The 24,766-nt window shown below is 41.7% G+C and overlaps 1 protein-coding gene and 1 long non-coding RNA gene across 4 annotated transcripts in view; both read left to right on the top strand.

Moving 5' to 3' along the window:
- Positions 1-24,766, top strand: part of LOC139748772 (polyadenylate-binding protein 2-like) — a 284,468-nt gene that overhangs the window by 189,087 nt on the left and 70,615 nt on the right. Inside the window, exon 6 of one of the 3 annotated variants that reach the window (XM_071662206.1) lies at positions 17,240-18,525. The exons of the other annotated variants lie outside the window; for them this stretch is intronic. Within the exon in view, the coding sequence (XP_071518307.1) occupies positions 17,240-17,270 (31 nt within the window). The 3' untranslated portion in view covers positions 17,271-18,525. Of the gene's footprint in view, positions 1-17,239; positions 18,526-24,766 lie in introns of those variants that run through there. 3 annotated transcript variants of the gene reach the window in all.
- LOC139748770 (uncharacterized) lies at positions 22,576-24,179 on the top strand. Its single transcript, XR_011712824.1, has 2 exons — positions 22,576-22,980; positions 23,027-24,179. It is a non-coding gene; the product is annotated as an uncharacterized lncRNA (long non-coding RNA).

Consider the following 24,766-nt stretch of genomic DNA (forward strand, 5'->3'; position numbering starts at 1 on the left):
TTCTCACATACATTCTTCAAAGCAAACACCTGATCCACACATCCTCTACCACTTCTGAAACCACACTGCTCTTCCCCAATCTGATGCTCTGTACATGCCTTCACCCTCTCAATCAATACCCTCCCATATAATTTACCAGGAATACTCAACAAACTTATACCTCTGTAATTTGAGCACTCACTCTTATCCCCTTTGCCTTTGTACAATGGCACTATGCACGCATTTCGCCAATCCTCAGGCACCTCACCATGAGTCATACATACATTAAATAACCTTACCAACCAGTCAATAATACAGTCACCCCCTTTTTTAATAAATTCCACTGCAATACCATCCAAACCTGCTGCCTTGCCGGCTTTCATCTTCCGCAAAGCTTTTCTACCTCTTCTCTATTTACCAAATCATTATCCCTAACCCTCTCACTTTGCACACCACCTCGACCAAGACACCCTATATCTGCCACTCTATCATCAAACACATTCAACAAACCTTCAAAATACTCACTCCATCTCCTTCTCACATCCCCACTACTTGTTGTCACCTCCCCATTTGCGCCCTTCACTGAAGTTTCCATTTGCTCCCTTGTCTTACGCACTTTATTTACCTCCTTCCAGAACATCTTTTTATTCTCCCTAAAATTTAATGATACTCTCTCACCCCAACTCTCATTTGCCCTATTTTTCACCTCTTGCTCCTTTCTCTTGACCTCCTGTCTCTTTCTTTTATACATCTCCCACTCAGTTGCATTTTTTCCCTACAAAAATCGTCCAAATGCCTCTCTCTTCTCTTTCACTAATAATCTTACTTCTTCATCCCACCACTCACTACCCTTTCTAATCAACCCACCTCCCACTCTTCTCATGCCACAAGCATCTTTTGCGCAATCCATCACTGATTCCCTAAATACATCCCATTCCTCCCCCACTCCCCTTACTTCCATTGTTCTCACCTTTTTCCATTCTGTACTCAGTCTCTCCTGGTACTTCCTCACACAAGTCCCCTTCCCAAGCTCACTTACTCTCACCACCCTCTTCACCCCAACATTCACTCTTCTTTTCTGAAAACCTATACAAATCTTCACCTTAGCCTCCACAAGATAATGATCAGACATCCTTCCAGTTGCACCTCTCAGCACATTAACATCCAAAAGTCTCTCTTTCGCGTGCCTGTCAATTGACACGTAATCCAATAACGCTCTCTGGCCATCTCTCCTACTTACATACGTATACTTATGTATATCTCGCTTTTTGAACCAGGTATTCCCAATCACCAGTCCTTTTTCAGCACATAAATCTACAAGCTCTTCACCATTTCCATTTACAACACTGAACACCCCATGTATACCAATTATTCCCTCAACTGCCACATTACTCACCTTTGCATTCAAATCACCCATCACTATAACCCGGTCTCGTGCATCAAAACCACTAACACACTCATTCAGCTGCTCCCAAAACACTTGCTTCTCATGATCTTTCTTCTCATGCCCAGGTGCATATGCACCAATAAATACCCATCTCTCTCCATCAACTTTCAGTTTTACCCATATTAATCGAGAATTTACTTTCTTACATTCTATCACATACTCCCACAACTCCTGTTTCAGGAGTACTGCTACTCCTTCCCTTGCTCGTGTCCTCTCACTAACCCCTGACTTTACTCCCATGACATTTCCGAACCACTCTTCCCCTTTATAGATTTATAAATTTATAATTTATAATTGGTGAATGTTACAGTAAATTGAATTTTTGACATATTTCTACAACACATTTCTCTTCAGTATTTCTGTAATTGAATCATGAATTGATAATTATCCATCTATTCAGAAAAATATATAAATAGTCTTACCTAGCACCTGAATGCTGGTTAGTGTCTTCAGTTGTAGCCACCTATTTGAGTGTCCTCGCACAGCTGGCCATGTGAATTTGAAAGCTTTGTGCACAATTCACAAATTAACAGGTAATTTTGGTTGCTGCAACTTATGGAAATCACATAAAAAAGCATGTAAAATCAACATACTTGTGCTCATGTAACTTAATGTAGTTATGTATAGTCATATATTTAGATGCAACATGCACCTGTATGAGTAATAAATCGTTGGGTGGATGGTTGTGACGAGACATGCAGACTCTCTGTGCACTGCTGTTGGAACATCATACTAGCTTTTAGCGAGTTTAAGAGGACTATGCAGATGCTTCTGAATTCTTTGACGATGATATATCTTTGGATCATGCAGAGTGATTTTATGGATACTGATCGTTTCAGCATCATATTTTGACTAGCATGAGGCAGGCCAAAATTTTCTAATGCCCACCTGACCTTAACAGCACTGCATCTGGTGTGGCTTGTAATTTACAAACTTTTGTTGTTTTGCTGTTTTCAAAAAATATTAAAAGATGATATTGATTATAGTAAAGATTATTATATATGAGAAAACATTTAATCATTGAGAGCATTAGGTAGAAACATTAGGTAGAAGTGGTTGGTAGGAACATTAGGTTGGAGCATCAGATAGAAGAGGTAGGTTCGAGCATTAGGCAGGAATGTTGGGTAGACACATATGTAGAAGTAATTTGTAGGAAGTTATGAGCTTCTACAAACTCTGGGCTGCAGTTGCCCTTTGCCATTGGCCTGTTAATGGAGGCGCTAAAGGCTAAGAAGTAGTGCTGGAGTTCACCAGATATAGAGACTGTTGGTGTGGCCACCCCCTTGAGGGAATTCCTAGAGGGAACAAGCATAAGAAATAGATAGATAGAAAACTGAAGATAAGATTGTGCAGTGGCAATTCACATGACACCTAGGCCATACTCAATATAAGTACATTGTTGTGAACATCTAGAAAACTGATGCACATGAAAGGTAGTGGACAAAAAAGATACACCTGAAATTGTATTTTTTCGTTGTAAGATTTAATGTAGATTTTTAAATGACTGGAAAAATGTAAATTTTGAGAGCTAGAAAGGATAACTTAGTTGGATGATTGGGGATTAATATCCATTATTCAACAACATTGAAATACCATATGAATCTTCTAGATATAAAGCATTAACACTGCATCTAAACACAAACTTTTGATATCTGTGATTACTCTGCAAACTTTAAAAGTATGTTCATAAAATAAAGATGTAGAATTTGTTATAATATGTGAGTGAATTTTTAAAAAGTTCTCAGAATTATCATAGTGGTCATTGGAGAGAGAGGAGGAAGTATGAAAAAAAAACCCTGTTATGTCAAGCTGGCTGAATCTGTTTTGCCTCTTAAAACACTTTTTTTATGTATTTGTCAGCTGTTCATTATTCAGACTTTTACTTTTTTATCAAGATGAAAAAAGAAATGTGTTCTTATAGTTTCATTTTAACTGTTGTTTAGCATTTTATAGATGTTCACAGTGCAGCAATTCTTAGTCTTGGCATCATTTATCAAATCTAATTCCATCTTGTTTAGCACTTTCTGCTTATCATTTATTACCCCTCACATTCAGTTTCATATCAGCATGTGAGAATTTTTATTACTTTTCATTCCATTTTCATGTCTGCATGTTAAGAATTTTTATTACTCTCAGATGTTCTGTTTCATGTTTGTGTGTGAGAGATTCATTTTCACATCTGCTTGTGGGGATTTTGTAGTTAAACTTTTTTTTTTCTGGCATTTATGGTTTAGTCATCATCTTTAAGAAATCGGTATTTATGGCATTACATGGTTTGCTTGTTTTCATTTTCCATCTGTTGTTTTCTCGTCATTTTGTACACTTTTATTGTTCCCTTACTGATCACGATTAATCTAATAATTTTTTTCCTTGAAATTCATTATATCATATTTTCAACTTAACATTGGCCTCACTGTGCAAATCAGCAGGAGTATGTTTATTTAGAATGAACTGTAAGAAGCAGTTATTTGAGTCTGAAAGTCCTTGTCTCTTTAATATATAGGGTATGTGTAAACATTAAGAGACTGGATATATTCAGGATGGCTGAGGAAATGTTTCTGTACTCTCAGACCGTTATTTTGATAATTTACTTTCATTATATCTGTATATGTCGCTGACTGTGCACACAGACTGTTTTAATGATATTTTGCTTTTGATATATCTGTATGTCTTGTTGCTTTTCTGTCCATCTGACTGTTTGATTTTTGTTTAACTGCCTCGTGTTTTTACCTGTATTTACCTAGGGCAAGCGAATGTAACATTGGAATGTAAGATAAAAGGTAAGAGGTATAGTGATGATGTGTATAACTGAAAGCGAAATCCAAAGATAAGTGGATTAAGATGGTTGTATTCCATATTACTTAATATTACCAAATGGGAAAATGAATGTTCACTTTGAATGTGAAAAGGCTCTAGCACTTGAAATTTTTGATGCTTTCAGTTAAAAAGACTGATGGTGATGTTTGTTATAATGATGGTGTCCAAGATGATAGGAATGGAATGAGATTTGTGACATAGAGGAATAGATATTGGAATAAAAAAATGTGTTGGACTTGAGTGATGGGGGAGGCCCTCAACAAAAAGGAGGATTAGTTGCTATTAAGTCCTATATGATAGAAAAGAGATGACCTCAGAAAATAATATATATATAGGCATGTGTACGTGTTGGAAGAGAGGAAAGTGATTGGTTCTCAGTGAATGTAGGTTTGCGGCAGGGGTTGTGATGTCTCCATGGTTGTTTAATTTGTTTATGGATGGGGTTGTTAGGGAGGTGAATGCAAGAGTTTTGGAAAGAGGGGCAAGTATGAAGTCTGTTGGGGATGAGAGAGCTTGGGAAGTGAGTCGGTTGTTGTTCGCTGATGATACAGTGCTGGTGGCTGATTCATGTGAGAAACTGCAGAAGCTGGTGACTGAGTTTGGTAAAGTGTGTGAAAGAAGAAAGTTAAGAGTAAATGTGAATAAGAGCAAGATTATTAGGTACAGTAGGGTTGAGGGTCAAGTCAATTGGGAGGTAAGTTTGAATGGAGAAAAACTGGAGGAAGTAAATTGTTTTAGATATCTGGGAGTGGATCTGGCAGCAGATGGAACCATGGAAGCGGAAGTGGATCATAGTGTGGGGGAGGGGGCGAAAATTCTGGGAGCCTTGAAGAATGTGTGGAAGTCGAGAACATTATCTCGGAAAGCAAAAATGGGTATGTTTGAAGGAATAGTGGTTCCAACAATGTTGTATGGTTGCGAGGTGTGGGCTATGGATAGAGTTGTGCGCAGGAGGATGGATGTGCTGGAAATGAGATGTTTGAGGACAATGTGTGGTGTGAGATGGTTGGATCGAGTAAGTAACGTAAGGGTAAGAGAGATGTGTGGAAATAAAAAGAGCGTGGTTGAGAGAGCAGAAGAGGGTGTTCTGAAATGGTTTGGGCACATGGAGAGAATAAGTAAGGAAAGATTGACCAAGAGGATATATGTGTCGGAGGTGGAGGGAACGAGGAGAATTGGAAGACCAAATTGGAGGTGGAAAGATGGAGTGAGAAAGATTTTGAGTGATCGGGGCCTGAACATGCAGGAGGGTGAAAGGAGGGCAAGGAATAGAGTGAATTGGATCGATGTGGTATACCGGGGTTGACGTGCTGTCAGTGGATTGAATCAGGGCATGTGAAGCGTCTGGGGTAAACCATGGAAAGTTGTGTGGGGCCTGGATGTGGAAAGGGAGCTGTGGTTTCGGGCATTATTGCATGACAGCTGGAGACTGAGTGTGAACGAATGGGGCCTTTGTTGTCTTTTCCTAGCGCTACCTCGCATACATGAGGAGGGAGGGGGATGGTATTCCATGTGTGGCGAGGTGGCGATGGGAATGAATAAAGGCAGACAGTGTGAATTGTGTGCATGGGTATATATGTATGTGTTTGTGTGTGTATATATATGTGTACATTGAGATGTATAGGTATGTATATTTGCGCGTGTGGACGTGTATGTATATACATGTGTATGGGGGTGGGTTGGGCCATTTCTCTCATCTGTTTCCTTGCGCTACCTCGCAAACGCGAGAGACAGCGACAAATCAAAATAAATAAATAAATAAATAAATATATATTTTTTTTTTTTTTTTTTTTTTTTTTTATACTTTGTCGCTGTCTCCCGCGTTTGCGAGGTAGCGCAAGGAAACAGACGAAAGAAATGGCCCAACCCCCCCCCATACACATGTACATACGTCCACACACGCAAATATACATACCTACACAGCTTTCCATGGTTTACCCCAGACGCTTCACATGCCTTGATTCAATCCACTGACAGCACGTCAACCCCTGTATACCACATCACTCCAATTCACTCTATTCCTTGCCCTCCTTTCACCCTCCTGCATGTTCAGGCCCCGATCACACAAAATCTTTTTCACTCCATCTTTCCACCTCCAATTTGGTCTCCCTCTTCTCCTCGTTCCCTCCACCTCCGACACATATATCCTCTTGGTCAATCTTTCCTCACTCATTCTCTCCATGTGCCCAAACCATTTCAAAACACCCTCTTCTGCTCTCTCAACCACGCTCTTTTTATTTCCACACATCTCTCTTACCCTTACGTTACTCACTCGCTCAAACCACCTCACACCACACATTGTCCTCAAACATCTCATTTCCAGCACATCCATCCTCCTGCGCACATCTCTATCCATAGCCCACGCCTCGCAACCATACAACATTGTTGGAACCACTATTCCTTCAAACATACCCATTTTTGCTTTCCGAGATAATGTTCTCGACTTCCACACATTTTTCAAGGCTCCCAAAATTTTCGCCCCCTCCCCCACCCTATGATCCACTTCCGCTTCCATGGTTCCATCCGCTGACAGATCCACTCCCAGATATCTAAAACACTTCACTTCCTCCAGTTTTTCTCCATTCAAACTCACCTCCCAATTGACTTGACCCTCACCCCTACTGTACCTAATAACCTTGCTCTTATTCACATTTACTCTTAACTTTCTTCTTCCACACACTTTACCAAACTCAGTCACCAGCTTCTGCAGTTTCTCACATGAATCAGCCACCAGCGCTGTATCATCAGCGAACAACAACTGACTCACTTCCCAAGCTCTCTCATCCCCAACAGACTTCATACTTGCCCCTCTTTCCAGGACTCTTGCATTTACCTCCCTAACAACCCCATCCATAAACAAATTAAACAACCATGGAGACATCACACACCCCTGCCGCAAACCTACATTCACTGAGAACCAATCACTTTCCTCTCTTCCTACACGTACACATGCCTTACATCCTCGATAAAAACTTTTCACTGCTTCTAACAACTTGCCTCCCACACCATATATTCTTAATACCTTCCACAGAGCATCTCTATCAACTCTATCATATGCCTTCTCCAGATCCATAAATGCTACATACAAATCCATTTGCTTTTCTAAGTATTTCTCACATACATTCTTCAAAGCAAACACCTGATCCACACATCCTCTACCACTTCTGAAACCGCACTGCTCTTCCCCAATCTGATGCTCTGTACATGCCTTCACCCTCTCAATCAATACCCTCCCATATAATTTACCAGGAATACTCAACAAACTTATACCTCTGTAATTTGAGCACTCACTCTTATCCCCTTTGCCTTTGTACAATGGCACTATGCACGCATTCCGCCAATCCTCAGGCACCTCACCATGAGTCATACATACATTAAATAACCTTACCAACCAGTCAACAATACAGTCACCCCCCTTTTTAATAAATTCCACTGCAATACCATCCAAACCTGCTGCCTTGCCGGCTTTCATCTTCCGCAAAGCTTTTACTACCTCTTCTCTGTTTACCAAATCATTTTCCCTAACCCTCTCACTTTGCACACCACCTCGACCAAAACACCCTATATCTGCCACTCTGTCATCAGACACATTCAACAAACCTTCAAAATACTCATTCCATCTCCTTCTCACATCACCGCTACTTGTTATCACCTCCCCATTTACGCCCTTCACTGAAGTTCCCATTTGCTCCCTTGTCTTACGCACCCTATTTACCTCCTTCCAGAACATCTTTTTATTCTCCCTAAAATTTACTGATAGTCTCTCACCCCAACTCTCATTTGCCCTTTTTTTCACCTCTTGCACCTTTCTCTTGACCTCCTGTCTCTTTCTTTTATACTTCTCCCACTCAATTGCATTTTTTCCCTGCAAAAATCGTCCAAATGCCTCTCTCTTCTCTTTCACTAATACTCTTACTTCTTCATCCCACCACTCACTACCCTTTCTAAATAGCCCACCTCCCACTCTTCTCATGCCACAAGCATCTTTTGCGCAATCCATCACTGATTCCCTAAATACATCCCATTCCTCCCCCACTCCCCTTACTTCCATTGTTCTCACCTTTTTCCATTCTGTACACAGTCTCTCCTGGTACTTCCCCACACAGGTCTCCTTCCCAAGCTCACTCACTCTCACCACCTTCTTCACCCCAACATTCACTCCTCTTTTCTGAAAACCCATACTAATCTTCACCTTAGCCTCCACAAGATAATGATCAGACATCCCTCCAGTTGCACCTCTCAGCACATTAACATCCAAAAGTCTCTCTTTCGCACGCCTGTCAATTAACACGTAATCCAATAACGCTCTCTGGCCATCTCTCCTACTTACATAAGTATACTTATGTATATCTCGCTTTTTAAACCAGGTATTCCCAATCATCAGTCCTTTTTCAGCACATAAATCTACAAGCTCTTCACCATTTCCATTTACAACACTGAACACCCCATGCATACCAATTATTCCCTCAACTGCCACATTACTCACCTTTGCATATATATATATATATATATATATATATATATATATATATATATATATATATATATTTTTTTTTTTTTTTTGCTTTGTTGCTGTCTCCCGCGTTTGCGAGGTAGCGCAAGGAAACAGACGAAAGAAATGGCCCAACCCACCCCCATACACATGTATATACATACGTCCACACACGCAAATATACATACCTACACAGCTTTCCATGGTTTACCCCAGACGCCTCACATGCCCTGATTCAATCCGCTGACAGCACGTCAACCCCGGTATACCACATCGCTCCAAGTCACTCTATTCTTTACCCTCCTTTCACCCTCCTGCATGTTCAGGCCCCGATCACTCAAAATCTTTTTCACTCCATCTTTCCACCTCCAATTTGGTCTCCCTCTTCTCCTCGTTCCCTCCACCTCCGACACATATATCCTCTTGGTCAATCTTTCCTCACTCATTCTCTCCATGTGCCCAAACCATTTCAAAACACCCTCTTCTGCTCTCTCAACCACACTCTTTTTATTTCCACACATCTCTCTTACCCTTACGTTACTTACTCGATCAAACCACCTCACACCACACATTGTCCTCATACATCTCATTTCCAGCACATCCAACCTCCTGCGCACAACTCTATCCATAGCCCACGCCTCGCAACCATACAACATTGTTGGAACCACTATTCCTTCAAACATACCCATTTTTGCTTTCCGAGATAATGTTCTCGACTTCCACACATTCTTGAAGGCTCCCAGAATTTTCGCCCCCTCCCCCACCCTATGATCCACTTCCGCTTCCATGGTTCCATCCGCTGCCAGATCCACTCCCAGATATCTAAAACACTTCACTTCCTCCAGTTTTTCTCCATTCAAACTCACCTCCCAATTGACTTGACCCTCAACCCTACTGTACCTAATAACCTTGCTCTTATTCACATTTACTCTTAACTTTCTTCTTTCACACACTTTACCAAACTCAGTCACCAGCTTCTGCAGTTTCTCACATGAATCAGCCACCAGCGCTGTATCATCAGCGAACAACAACTGACTCACTTCCCAAGCTCTCTCATCCCCAACAGACTTCATACTTGCCCCTCTTTCCAAAACTCTTGCATTCACCTCTCTAACAACCCCATCCATAAACAAATTAAAAAACCATGGAGACATCACACACCCCTGCTGCAAACCTACATTCACTGAGAACCAATCACTTTCCTCTCTTCCTACACGTACACATGCCTTACATCCTCGATAAAAACTTTTCACTGCTTCTAACAACTTGCCTCCCACACCATATATTCTTAATACCTTCCACAGAGCATCTCTATCAACTCTATCATATGCCTTCTCCAGATCCATAAATGCTACATACAAATCCATTTGCTTTTCTAAGTATTTCTCACATACATTCTTCAAAGCAAACACCTGATCCACACATCCTCTACCACTTCTGAAACCACACTGCTCTTCCCCAATCTGATGCTCTGTACATGCCTTCACCCTCTCAATCAATATCCTCCCATATAATTTACCAAGAATACTCAACAAACTTATACCTCTGTAATTTGAGCACTCACTCTTATCCCCTTTGCCTTTGTACAATGGCACTTTGCACGCATTCTGCCAATCCTCAGGCACCTCACCATGAGTCACACATACATTAAATAACCTTACCAACCAGTCAACAATACAGTCACCCCCTTTTTTAATAAATTCCACTGCAATACCATCCAAACCTGCTGCCTTGCCGGCTTTCATCTTCCGCAAAGCTTTTACTACCTCTTCTCTGTTTACCAAATCATTTTCCTTAACCCTCTCACTTTGCACACCACCTCGACCAAAACACCCTATATCTGCCACTCTGTCATCAAACACATTCAGCAAACCTTCAAAATACTCACTCCATCTCCTTCTCACATCACCACTACTTGTTATCACCTCCCCATTTACACCCTTCACTGAAGTTCCCATTTGCTCCCTTGTCTTACGCACTTTATTTACCTCCTTCCAGAACATCTTTTTATTCTCCCTAAAATTTGTCGCTGTCTCCCGCGTTTGCGAGGTAGCGCAAAGCAACAGAGGAAAGAGATGGCTCAACCCACCCCCATACACATGTATATACATACATCCACACACGCAAATATACATACCTACACAGCTTTCCATGATTTACCCCAGACGCTTCACATGCCCTGATTCAATCCACTGACAGCACGTCAACCCCGGTATACCACATCGATCCAATTCACTCTATTCCTTGCCCTCCTTTCACCCTCCTGCATGTTCAGGCCCCGATCACACAAAATCTTTTTCACTCCATCTTTCCACCTCCAATTTGGTCTCCCACTTCTCGTTCCCTCCACCTCCGACACATATATCCTCTTGGTCAATCTTTCCTCACTCATTCTCTCCATGTGCCCAAACCATTTCAAAACACCCTCTTCTGCTCTCTCAACCACGCTCTTTTTATTTCCACACATCTCTCTTACCCTTACGTTACTTACTCGATCAAACCACCTCACACCACACATTGTCCTCAAACATCTCATTTCCGGCACATCCATCCTCCTGCGCACAACTCTATCCATAGCCCACGCCTCGCAACCATACAACATTGTTGGAACCACTATTCCTTCAAACATACCCATTTTTGCTTTCCGAGATAATGTTCTTGACTTCCACACATTCTTCAAGGCTCCCAGGATTTTCGTCCCCCTCCCCCACCTTATGATCCACTTCCGCTTCCATGGTTCCATCCGCTGCCAGATCCACTCCCAGATATCTAAAACACTTTACTTCCTCCAGTTTTTCTCCATTCAAACTTACCTCCCAGTTGACTTGACCCTCAACCCTACTGTACCTAATAACCTTGCTCTTATTCACATTTACTCTTAACTTTCTTCTTTCACACACTTTACCAAACTCAGTCACCAGCTTCTGCAGTTTCTCACATGAATCAGCCACCAGCGCTGTATCATCAGCGAACAACAACTGACTCACTTCCCAAGCTCTCTCATCCCCAACAGACTTCATACTTGCCCCTCTTTCCAAAACTCTTGCATTCACCTCCCTAACAACCCCATCCATAAACAAATTAAACAACCATGGAGACATCACCCACCCCTGCCACAAACCTGCATTCACTGAGAACCAATCACTTTCCTCTCTTCCTACACGTACACATGCCTTACATCCTCGATAAAAACTTTTCACTGCTTCTAACAACTTGCCTCCCACACCATATATTCTTAATACCTTCCACAGAGCATCTCTATCAACTCTATCATATGCCTTCTCCAGATCCATAAATGCTACATACAAATCCATTTGCTTTTCTAAGTATTTCTCACATACATTCTTCAAAGCAAACACCTGATCCACACATCCTCTACCACTTCTGAAACCACACTGCTCTTCCCCAATCTGATGCTCTGTACATGCCTTCACCCTCTCAATCAATACCCTCCCATATGATTTACCAGGAATACTCAACAAACTTATACCTCTGTAATTTGAGCACTCACTCTTATCCCTTTTGCCTTTGTACAATGGCACTATGCACGCATTTCGCCAATCCTCAGGCACCTCTCCATGAGTCATACATACATTAAATAACCTTACCAACCAGTCAATAATACAGTCACCCCCTTTTTTAATAAATTCCACTGCAATACCATCCAAACCTGCTGCCTTGCTGGCTTTCATCTTCCGCAAAGCTTTTACTATCTCTTCTCTGTTTACCAAATCATTTTCCCTAACCCTCTCACTTTGCATATATTTTTTTTTTTTTTTTTTTTTATACTTTGTCGCTGTCTCCCGCATTTGCGAGGTAGCGCAAGGAAACAGACGAAAGAAATGGCCCAACCCCCCCCCCCATACACATGTATATACATACGTCCACACACGCAAATATACATACCTACACAGCTTTCCATGGTTTACCCCAGACGCTTCACATGCCTTGATTCAATCCACTGACAGCACGTCAACCCCAGTATACCACATCGCTCCAATTCACTCTATTCCTTGCCCTCCTTTCACCCTCCTGCATGCTCAGGCCCCGATCACACAAAATCTTTTTCACTCCATCTTTCCACCTCCAATTTGGTCTCCCTCTTCTCCTCGTTCCCTCCACCTCCGACACATATATCCTCTTGGTCAATCTTTCCTCACTCATTCTCTCCATGTGCCCAAACCACTTCAAAACACCCTCTTCTGCTCTCTCAACCACGCTCTTTTTATTTCCACACATCTCTCTTACCCTTACGTTACTCACTCGATCAAACCACCTCACACCACACATTGTCCTCAGACATCTCATTTCCAGCACATCCATCCTCCTACACACAACTCTATCCATAGCCCATGCCTCGCAACCATACAACATTGTTGGAACCGTTATTCCTTCAAACATACCCATTTTTGCTTTCCGAGATAATGTTCTCGACTTCCACACATTTCTCAAGGCCCCCAGAATTTTCGCCCCCTCCCCCACCCTATGATCCACTTCTGCTTCCATGGTTCCATCCGCTGCCAGATCCACTCCCAGATATCTAAAACACTTCACTTCCTCCAGTTTTTCTCCATTCAAACTCACCTCCCAATTGACTTGACCCTCAACCCTACTGTACCTAATAACCTTGCTCTTATTCACATTTACTCTTAACTTTCTTCTTCCACACACTTTACCAAACTCAGTCACCAGCTTCTGCAGTTTCTCACATGAATCAGCCACCAGCGCTGTATCATCAGCGAACAACAACTGACTCACTTCCCAAGCTCTCTCATCCCCAACAGACTTCATACTTGCCCCTCTTTCCAAAACTCTTGCATTTACCTCCCTAACAACCCCATCCATAAACAAATTAAACAACCATGGAGACATCACACACCCCTGCCGCAAACCTACATTCACTGAGAACCAATGACTTTCCTCTCTTCCTACTCGTACACTTTGCATATATATATATATATGTATATATATATATATATATATATATATTTTTTTTTTTTTTGCCGCTGTCTCCCGCGTTTGCGAGGTAGCGCAAGGAAACAGACGAAAGAAATGGCCCAACCAACCCCCATACACATGTATATACATACATGTCCACACACGCAAGTATACATACCTACACAGCTTTCCATGGTTTACCCCAGACGCTTCACATGCCCTGATTCAATCCACTGACAGCACGTCAACTCCGGTATACCACATCGATCCAATTCACTCTATTCCTTGCCCTCCTTTCACCCTCCTGCATGTTCAGGCCCCAATCACACAAAATCTTTTTCACTCCATCTTTCCACCTCCAATTTGGTCTCCCACTTCTCGTTCCCTCCACCTCCGACACATATATCCTCTTGGTCAATCTTTCCTCACTCATTCTCTCCATGTGCCCAAACCATTTCAAAACACCCTCTTCTCTCTCAACCACGCTCTTTTTATTTCCACACATCTCTCTTACCCTTACGTTACTTAATCGATCAAACCACCTCACACCGCACATTGTCCTCAAACATCTCATTTCCAGCACATCCACCCTCCTGCGCACAACTCTATCCATAGCCCACGCCTCGCAAACATACAACATTGTTGGAACCACTATTCCTTCAAACATACCCATTTTTGCTTTCCGAGATAATGTTCTCGACTTCCACACATTCCTCAAGGCTCCCAGGTTTTTCGCCCCCTCCCCACCCTATGATCCACTTCCGCTTCCTTGGTTCCATCCGCTGCCAGATCCACTCTCAGATATCTAAAACACTTTACTTCCTCCAGTTTTTCTCCATTCAAACTTACCTCCCAATTGACTTGACCCTCAACCCTACTGTACCTAATAATCTTGCTCTTATTCACATTTACTCTTAACTTTCTTCTTTCACACACTTTACCAAACTCAGTCACCAGCTTCTGCATTTTCTCACATGAATCAGCCACCAGCGCTTTATCATCAGCGAACAACAACTGACTCACTTCCCAAGCTCTCTCATCCACAACAGACTTCATACTTGCCCCTCTTTCCAAAACTCTTGCATTCACCTCCCTAACAACCCCATCCATAAACAAATTAAACAACCATGGAGACATCACACACCTCTGCCACAAACCTACATTCACTGATAACCAATCACTTTCCTCTCTTCCTACACGTACACATGCCTTACATCCTAGATAAAAACTTTTCACTGCTTCTAACAACTTGCCTCCCACACCATATATTCTTAATACCTTCCACAGAGCATCTCTATCAACTCTTATCATATGCCTTCTCCAGATCCATAAATGTTACATACAAATCCATTTGCTTTTCTAAGTATTTCTCACATACAATCTTCAAAGCAAACACCTGATCCACACATCCTCTACCACTTCTGAAACCACACTGCTCTTCCCCAATCTGATGCTCTGTACATACCTTCACCCTCTCAATCAATACCTTCCCATATGATTTCCCAGAAATACTCAAACTTGTACCTCTGTAATTTGAGCACTCACTCTTACCCCCTTTGCCTTTGTACAATGGCACTATGCAAGCATTCCGCCAATCCTCAGGCACCTCACCATGAGTCATACATACATTAAATAACCTTACCAACCAGTCAACAATACAGTCACCCCCTTTTTTAATAAATTCCACTGCAATACCATCCAAACCTGCTGGCTTGCCAGGTTTCATCTTCTGCAAAGCTTTTACTAACTCTTCTCTGTTTACCAAATACTTTTCCCTAACCCTCTCACTTTGCAGACCACCTCTACCAACACACCCTATATATGCCACTCTATCATCTAACACATTCAATAAACCTTCAGAATACTCACTCCATCATCTTTTCACATCACCACTACTTGTTATCACCTCCCCATTAGCCCCCTTCACTGAAGTTCCCATTTGTTCCCTTGTCTTACGCACTTTATTTACCTCCTTCCAAAACATCTTTTTAATCTCCCTAAAATTTAATGATACTCTCTCACCTGCTCTCATTTGCCCTCTTTTTCACCTCTTGCACCTTTCTCTTGACCTCCTGCCTCTTTCTTTTATACATCTCCAAGTCATTTGCATTATTGCCCTGCAAAAATTGTCCAAATGCCTCTCTCTTCTCTTTCACTAATAATCTAACTACTTCATCCCACCATTCACTACCCTTTCTAATCTGCTCACCTCCCACGCTTCTCATGCCACAAGCATCTTTTGCGGAAGCCATCTCTGCTTCCATAAATACATCCCATTTCTCCCCCACTCCCCTTACGTCCTTTGTTCTCACCTTTTTCCATTCTGTACTCAGTCTCTCCTGGTACTTCCTCACACATGGATCCTTCCCAAGCTCACTTACTCTTCTCTTTTCACCCCAAGATTCTCTCTTCTTTTCTGAAAACCTGTACAAATCTTCATCTTTGCCTCCACAAGATAATGATCAGACATCCCTGCAGTTGCACCTCTCAGCACCTTAACATCCAAAAGTCTCTCTTTCGTGCGCCTATCAATTAACACGTAATCCAATAACGCTCTCTGGCCATCTCTCCTACTTGCATATTTTTTTTTTTAATACTATTCGCCATCTCCCGCGTTAGCAAGGTAGCGTCAAGAACAGACGACTGAGCCTTTGAGGGAATATCCTCACTTGGCCCCCTCCTCTGTTCCTTCATTAGGAAAACTAAAAATGAAAGGGAAGGATTTCCAGCCACCCGCTCCCTTCCCTTTTAGTCGCCTTCTACGACACGCAGGGAATACGTGGGAAGTATTCTTTCTCCCCTATCCCCAGGGATAATGAATATATATATATATATATATATGTATACACACATAAATATACATCATACAAACCTCCAACAGCCAGGATCGAACCTGGGACCCCTGTGCAAGAGGCAGGCATGCACAGGGGTCCCAGGTTCGATCCTGGCTGTTGGAGGTTTGTATGTTCTATGAAGGTGCGCGTTCATATGCACTTTATTCGTATATATATACATATATATATATATATATATTATTCATTTATTTATTTTGCTTTGTCGCTGTCTCCCACGTTAGCGAGGTAGCGATATGAACCGAGGACTGGGCCCTTGAGGGAATATCCTCACCTGGCCCCCTTCTCTGTTCCTTCTTTTGGAAAATTAAAAAAAAAAAATGAATGAATGAATGAATGCGATATGTAACTGTACACACATAACACATCCTACGGTAACAGAAATAGCCTTGATCACAGAGAAACAATTATGTATTCAGAATTTTCTGTGTGGTAGTATTCAGATGAACAACTCTGAACAAAAATCTTTCTTTAATTAATAGAGCAATTTTTCCTTTCCATTATGATAACAATTTCAAGAACAATTATGGAAAGCATATAATCAGTCATTCCACTGGATATGCAATAAGAGAATGGATATGACATAAAAGCTTATAAATCATCTTCCATGAGTATAAAAACATTTAAACACACTGGAAAAGGAATTTTAGGTATTACTGTAGGTTTTACTTGGGTGGATCACATACATTTACAGAATACCTCCAATGATTTCAGGATGGTGTTGCTAACAAACTTACTGCAATAAAAGCTCCCTTTCCAAGGAGGTAGCTCATAATCTGGACATCCCCAGTGAGACAGGCCATGTGAAGTGGTGTGACACGATCATAGTGCTGCTCGTTAACATCACGACCATCAGCTATCAGGTTTTGAACCTCAGTGAAATTTCATGAAGCAACTGCATTATGCAAGGGAAAAATCTGGACCCCTGTTGTATAAACAGTATCAAGTACTGGACCAGCAGCCATACTGCACTCAAAAGACCACTCGCAACCCACCACAGAGATGGCGAGCAAAAGCAAGAACAGAGCACAAAACACCCCCAACACCACTCGGCGCGACCAGCTGTGTGATCTGAGCTTCGTGAGTTTCAGACACAGGCCCAAAAGATTTATTCTTAATTTTCTCTTAAGCCTATTTATACATCCTACGCACAACACACATCGGGATGCTTCTGGGGCAAGATCCCAGCGAACCAAGGCCAATAAACTTACATATGTATACTTATGTATATCTCTCTTTTTAAACCAGGTATTCCCAATCACCAGTCCTTTTTTTGGCACATAAATATTTACTACAAGCTCTTCACCATTTCCATTTATAACACTGAACACCCCATGTACACCAGTTATTCCCTCAACTGCCACATTACTCACCTTTGCATTCAAATCACCCATCACTATAACCCGGTCTCGTGCATCAAAACTACTAACACTCACTCAGCTCCTCCCAAAACACTTGCCTCTCATGATCTTTCTTCTCATGCCTAGGTGTATATGCACCAATAATCACCCATATCTCTCCATCCACTTTCAGTTTTACCCATATCAGTCTAGAGTGTACTTTCTTGTGTATATATATATAATATTGGAAAGGATCACAATTTTGCGCGTGATCAAGATATTCCTATGAGTCCACGGGGAAAATGAAACACAAATGTTCCCAAGTGCACTTTCGAGTAATAATCACATCATCAGGGGAGACACAAGAGAGAAATATAAGTCATTTGATATACATCGAAGAGACGAAGCTAGGACGCCATTTGGTAAACATGTGATTGTTGAAAAAAAAAAAAAAAAAATGTGTGGAAGTAGGGGGAGCGTGGTTGAGAGAGAGCAGAGGAGGGTGTTTTGAAGTGGTTTGGGCACATGGAGAGGATGAGTGAGGAAAGATTGACCAAGAGGATATATGTGTCGGAGGTGGAGGGAACAAGGAGAAGAGGGAGACCAAATTGGAGGTGGAAAGATGGAGTGAAAAAGATTTTGTGTGATCGGGGCCTGAACATGCAGGAGGGTGAAAGGAGGGCAAGGAATAGAGTGAATTGGAGCGATGTGGTATACCGGGGTTGACGTGCTGTCAGTGGATTGAAGCAGGGCATGTGAAGCGTCTGGGGTAAACCATGGAAAGCTGTGTAGGTATGTATATTTGCGTGTGTGGACGTATGTATATACATGTGTATGGGGGGGGGGGTTGGGCCATTTCTTTTATCTGTTTCCTTGCGCTACCTCACAAACGTGGGAGACAGCGACAAAGTATAATTATAATAAAAAAAAAATATATATATATATATATATATGGAGAAAAACTGGAGGAAGTAAAGTGTTTTAGATATCTGGGAGTGGATCTGGCAGCAGATGGAACCATGGAAGCGGAAGTGGATCATAGGGTGGGGGAGGGGGCGAAAATTCTGGGAGCCTTGAAGAATGTGTGGAAGTCGAGAACATTATCTCGGAAAGCAAAAATGGGTATGTTTGAAGGAATAGTGGTTCCAACAATGTTGTATGGTTGCGAGGCGTGGGCTATGGATAGAGTGGTGCGCAGGAGGATAGATGTGCTGGAAATGAGAAGTTTGAGGACAATGTGTGGTGTGAGGTGGTTTGATCGAGTAAGTAATGTAAGGGTAAGAGAGATGTGTGGAAATAAAAAGAGCGTGGTTGAGAGAGCAGAAGAGGGTGTTTTGAAATGGTTTGGGCACATGGAGAGAATGAGTGAGGAAAGGTTGACCAAGAGGATATATGTGTCGGAGGTGGAGGGAACGAGGAGAAGAGGGAGACCAAATTGGAGGTGGAAAGATGGAGTGAAAAAGATTTTGTGTGATCGGGGCCTGAACATGCAGGAGGGTGAAAGAAGGGCAAGGAATAGAGTGAATTGGAGCGATGTGGTATACCGGGGTTGACGTGCTGTCAGTGGATTGAATCAGGGCATGTGAAGCGTCTGGGGTAAACCATGGAAAGCTGTGTAGGTATGTATATTTGCGTGTGTGGATGTGTATGTATATACATGTGTATGGGGGTGGGTTGGGCCATTTCTTTCATCTGTTTCCTTGCGCTACCTCGCAAACGCGGGAGACAGCGACAAAGCAAAAAAATATATATATATATATATATATATATATATATATATATATATATATATATATATATTTTTTTTATTATACTTTGTCGCTGTCTCCCGCGTTTGCGAGGTAGCGCAAGGAAACAGACTGAAAGAAATGGCCCAACCCCCCCCCCCCATACACATGTATATACATACGTCCACACACACGCAAATATACATACCTACACAGCCTTCCATGGCTCACCCCAGACGCTTCACATGCCCTGCTTCAATCCACTGACAGCACGTCAACCCCGGTATACCACATCGCTCCAATTCACTCTATTCCTTGCCCTCCTTTCACCCTCCTGCATGTTCAGGCCCCGATCACACAAAATCTTTTTCACTCCATCTTTCCACCTCCAATTTGGTCTCCCTCTTCTCCTTGTTCCCTCCACCTCCGACACATATATCCTCTTGGTCAATCTTTCCTCACTCATCCTCTCCATGTGCCCAAACCACTTCAAAACACCCTCTTCTGCTCTCTCAACCACGCTCTTTCTATTTCCACACATCTCTCTTACCCTTACGTTACTCACTCGATCAAACCACCTCACACCACACATTGTCCTCAAACGTCTCATTTCCAGCACATCCATCCTCCTGCGCACAACTCTATCCATAGCCCACGCCTCGCAACCATACAACATTGTTGGAACCACTATTCCTTCAAACATACCCATTTTTGCTTTCCGAGATAATGTTCTCGACTTCCACACATTCTTCAAGGCCCCCAGGATTTTCGCCCCCTCCCCCACCCTATGATCCACTTCCGCTTCCATGGTTCCATCCGCTGCCAGATCCACTCCCAGATATCTAAAACACTTCACTTCCTCCAGTTTTTCTCCATTCAAACTTACCTCCCAATTGACTTGACCCTCAACCCTACTGTACCTAATTCACATTTACTCTTAACTTTCTTCTTCCACACACTTTTCCAAACTCAGTCACCAGCTTCTGCAGTTTCTCACATGAATCAGCCACCAGCGCTGTATCATCAGCGAACAACAACTGACTCACTTCCCAAGCTCTCTCATCCCCAACAGACTTCATACTTGCCCCTCTTTCCAAAACTCTTGCATTTACCTCCTAACAACCCCATCCATAAACAAATTAAACAACCATGGAGACATCACACACCCCTGCCGCAAACCTACATTCACTGAGAACCAATCACTTTCCTCTCTTCCTACACGTACACATGCCTTACATCCTCGATAAAAACTTTTCACTGCTTCTAACAACTTTCCTCCCACACCATATATTCTTAATGCCTTCCACAGAGCATCTCTATCAACTCTATCATATGCCTTCTCCAGATCCATAAATGCTACATACAAATCCATTTGCTTTTCTAAGTATTTCTCACAAGACAAGGGAGCAAATGGGAACTTCGGTGAAGGGCGCAAGTGGGGAGGTGATAACAAGTAGTGGTGATGTGAGAAGGAGATGGAGTGAGTATTTTGAAGGTTTGTTGAATGTGTTTGATGATAGAGTGGCAGATATAGGGTGTTTTGGTCGAGGTGGTGTGCAAAGTGAGAGGGTTAGGGAAAATGATTTGGTAAACAGAGAAGAGGTAGTGAAAGCTTTGCGGAAGATGAAAGCCGGCAAGGCAGCAGGTTTGGATGGTATTGCAGTGGAATTTATTAAAAAAGGGGGTGACTGTATTGTTGACTGGTTGGTAAGGTTATTTAATGTATGTATGACTCATGGTGAGGTGCCTGAGGATTGGCGGAATGCGTGCATAGTGCCACTGTACAAAGGCAAAGGGGATAAGAGTGAGTGCTCAAATTACAGAGGTATAAGTTTGTTGAGTATTCCTGGTAAATTATATGGGAGGGTATTGATTGAGAGGGTGAAGGCATGTACAGAGCATCAGATTGGGGAAGAGCAGTGTGGTTTCAGAAGTGGTAGAGGATGTGTGGATCAGGTGTTTGCTTTGATATATATATATATATATATATATATATATATATATATATATATATATATATATATATATATATATATATTCCTGGTAAATTATATGGGAGGATATTGATTGAGAGGGTGAAGGCATGTACAGAGCATCAGATTGGGGAAGAGCAGTGTGGTTTCAGAAGTGGTAGAGGATGTGTGGATCAGGTGTTTGCTTTGATATATATATATATATATATATATATATATATATATATATATATATATATATATATATATATATATATTCCTGGTGAATTATATGGGAGGATATTGATTGAGAGGGTGAAGGCATGTACAGAGCATCAGATTGGGGAAGAGCAGTGTGGTTTCAGAAGTGGTAGAGGATGTGTGGATCAGGTGTTTGCTTTGAAGAATGTATGTGAGAAATACTTAGAAAAGCAAATGGATTTGTATATAGCATTTATGGATCTGGAGAAGGCATATGATAGAGTTGATAGAGATGCTCTGTGGAAGGTATTAAGAATATATGGTGTGGGAGGCAAGTTCTTAGAAGCAGTGAAAAGTTTTTATCGAGGATGTAAGGCATGTGTACGTGTAGGAAGAGAGAAAGTGATTGGTTCTCAGTGAATGTAGGTTTGCGGCAGGGGTGTGTGATGTCTCCATGGTTGTTTAATTTGTTTATGGATGGGGTTGTTAGGGAGGTGAATGCAAGAGTTTTGGAAAGAGGGGCAAGTATGAAGTCTGCTGGGGATGAGAGAGCTTGGGAAGTGAGTCAGTTGTTGTTCGCTGATGATACAGCGCTGGTGGCTGATTCATGTGAGAAACTGCAGAAGCTGGTGACTGAGTTTGGTAAAGTGTGTGAAAGAAGAAAGTTAAGAGTAAATGTGAATAAGAGCAAGGTTATTAGGTACAGTAGGGTTGAGGGTCAAGTCAATTGGGAGGTGAGTTTGAATGGAGAAAAACTGGAGGAAGTGAAGTGTTTTAGATATCTGGGAGTGGATCTGGCAGCTGGATGGAACCATGGAAGCGGAGGTGGATCATAGGGTGGGGGAGGGGGCGAAAATTCTGGGAGCCTTGAAGAATGTGTGGAAGTCGAGAACATTATCTCGGAAAGCAAAAATGGGTATGTTTGAAGGAATAGTGGTTCCAGCAATGTTGTATGGTTGCGAGGCGTGGGCTATGGATAGAGTTGTGCGCAGGAGGATGGATGTGCTGGAAATGAGATGTTTGAGGACAATGTGTGGTGTGAGGTGGTTTGATCGAGTAAGTAACGTAAGGGTAAGAGAGATGTGTGGAAATAAAAAGAGCGTGGTTGATAGAGCAGAAGAGGGTGTTTTGAAATGGTTCGGGCACATGGAGAGAATGAGTGAGGAAAGATTGACCAAGAGAATATATGTGTCGGAGGTGGAGGGAACAAGGAGAAGAGGGAGACCAAATTGGAGGTGGAAAGATGGAGTGAAAAAGGAGAAGAGGGAGACCAAATTGGAGGTGGAAAGATGGAGTGAAAAAGATTTTGTGTGATTGGGGCCTGAACATGCAGGAGGGTGAAAGGAGGGCAAAGAATAGAGTGAATTGGAGCGATGTATTATACCGGGGTTGACGTGCTGTCAGTGGATTGAATCAAGGCATGTGAAGCGACTGGGGTAAACCATGGAAAGCTGTGTAGGTATGTATATTTGCGTGTGTGGACGTATGTATATACATGTGTATGGGGGTGGGTTGGGCCATTTCTTTCGTCTGTTTCCTTGCGCTACCTCGCAAACGCGGGAGACAGCGACAAAGCAAAAAAGAAAAAAAATATATATATATATATATTATCCCTGGGGATAGGGGAGAAAGAATACTTCCCACGTATTCCCTGCGTGTTGTAGAAGGCGACTAAAAGGGAAGGGAGCGGGGGGCTGGAAATCCTCCCCTCTCGTTTTTTTTTTTTTTTTTTTTTTTTTTTTCCCAAAAGAAGGAACATAGAAGGTGGTCAGGTGAGGATATTCCCTCAAAGGCCCAGTCCTCTGTTCTTAACACTACCTCGCTATCGCGGGAAATGGCGAATAGTATATCCCTACAGACTTCTCCATAGTTTACCCTTGCTGTTTCATACACACCCATTGACAGCACATTGACCCCAATATTCCACCTCTCTCTAATTCGCTTTACCTCTTTGACACCTCACTCACACCTCCATGTTCAGTCCCTGAAATTTCAAAGCACCTTTCATTCCATCCTTCCGCCACCTCTTTGGTTTCCTTCTCTTCCCTGTTCCTCCACTTTTTACATTTATGCTTTCTTAGTCATCCTCTCTTTGTTTCCAAACTAGTTTAGCTTACCCCCTTGATCTCTCTTATATATTGTTTCTTATTCAGGCAACCCCCTTCATCTGCATCTAATATCCAACATATCCGCCTTCTTTTCTACTTATCATTTATATGTATTCTATTGCCTTGTATTAGTGGTATTGTACACAAGTTAGTAATTGCTATATACTGTTTTATAGATTAGTCGTTTGATGAAGAGATTTATGTAAAAATAGAATAATGTGAGACTAACATTGTCATAGGTGGATGAACATCTTAAGTATTTATGCTTTGGCTTACTAAGTAATTTCCTCAGTGTAATTTCTTTGTAATAATAAAGTTGTTTAGTATGTAGTATTTGGTATGTACAGTAATGTAGAGCAATCATTTTTGAACATATTTATCTTCAAAAACATTGGAGCCTTTCTTTCTTAGAGAGTCAGGTCTTTGAATACCAACAGAGCCCAGATCAATTTCTATTTTCCTTTTCTTTAATGTTTTTATTTCTTTTGAAATGGCCTTTGATTGGCACATGTTTTGCTTTTGCCATGTTGGTCACTTTAGAGAATGTTGTAATCATTTTCATTTTCTGTTTTCATTTTTGGTCTTAGTCATTACCTCAAAATTATTGCTTTGTAATAGTGAAGTTGTTATAATATTTACTTGGTATTTATGTAGTATGATAGTGATCAGTTTTGAATAAATGCATGTAAAAAATATGAGGCCAAAATTGTTACAAATTGATAAATGATTCAAACATATATGGTATGGCAGTTGAAATAATCTCTGTATAATCACTTTATGATTGTGAAGTTCTGAGATGTACAATTTGTTGTGTGCATTACGATAGAGCAATCATTTATGAACAGAGGCATTAAAAGACAAGTAAGACCAGAAATGCTGTCCCAAGTTGACCATCATTTTAAACATTGTCATG

This window comes from Panulirus ornatus, chromosome 5 (assembly GCF_036320965.1).
Source record: "Panulirus ornatus isolate Po-2019 chromosome 5, ASM3632096v1, whole genome shotgun sequence".
Classification (NCBI taxonomy): Eukaryota; Metazoa; Arthropoda; class Malacostraca; order Decapoda; family Palinuridae; genus Panulirus; species Panulirus ornatus.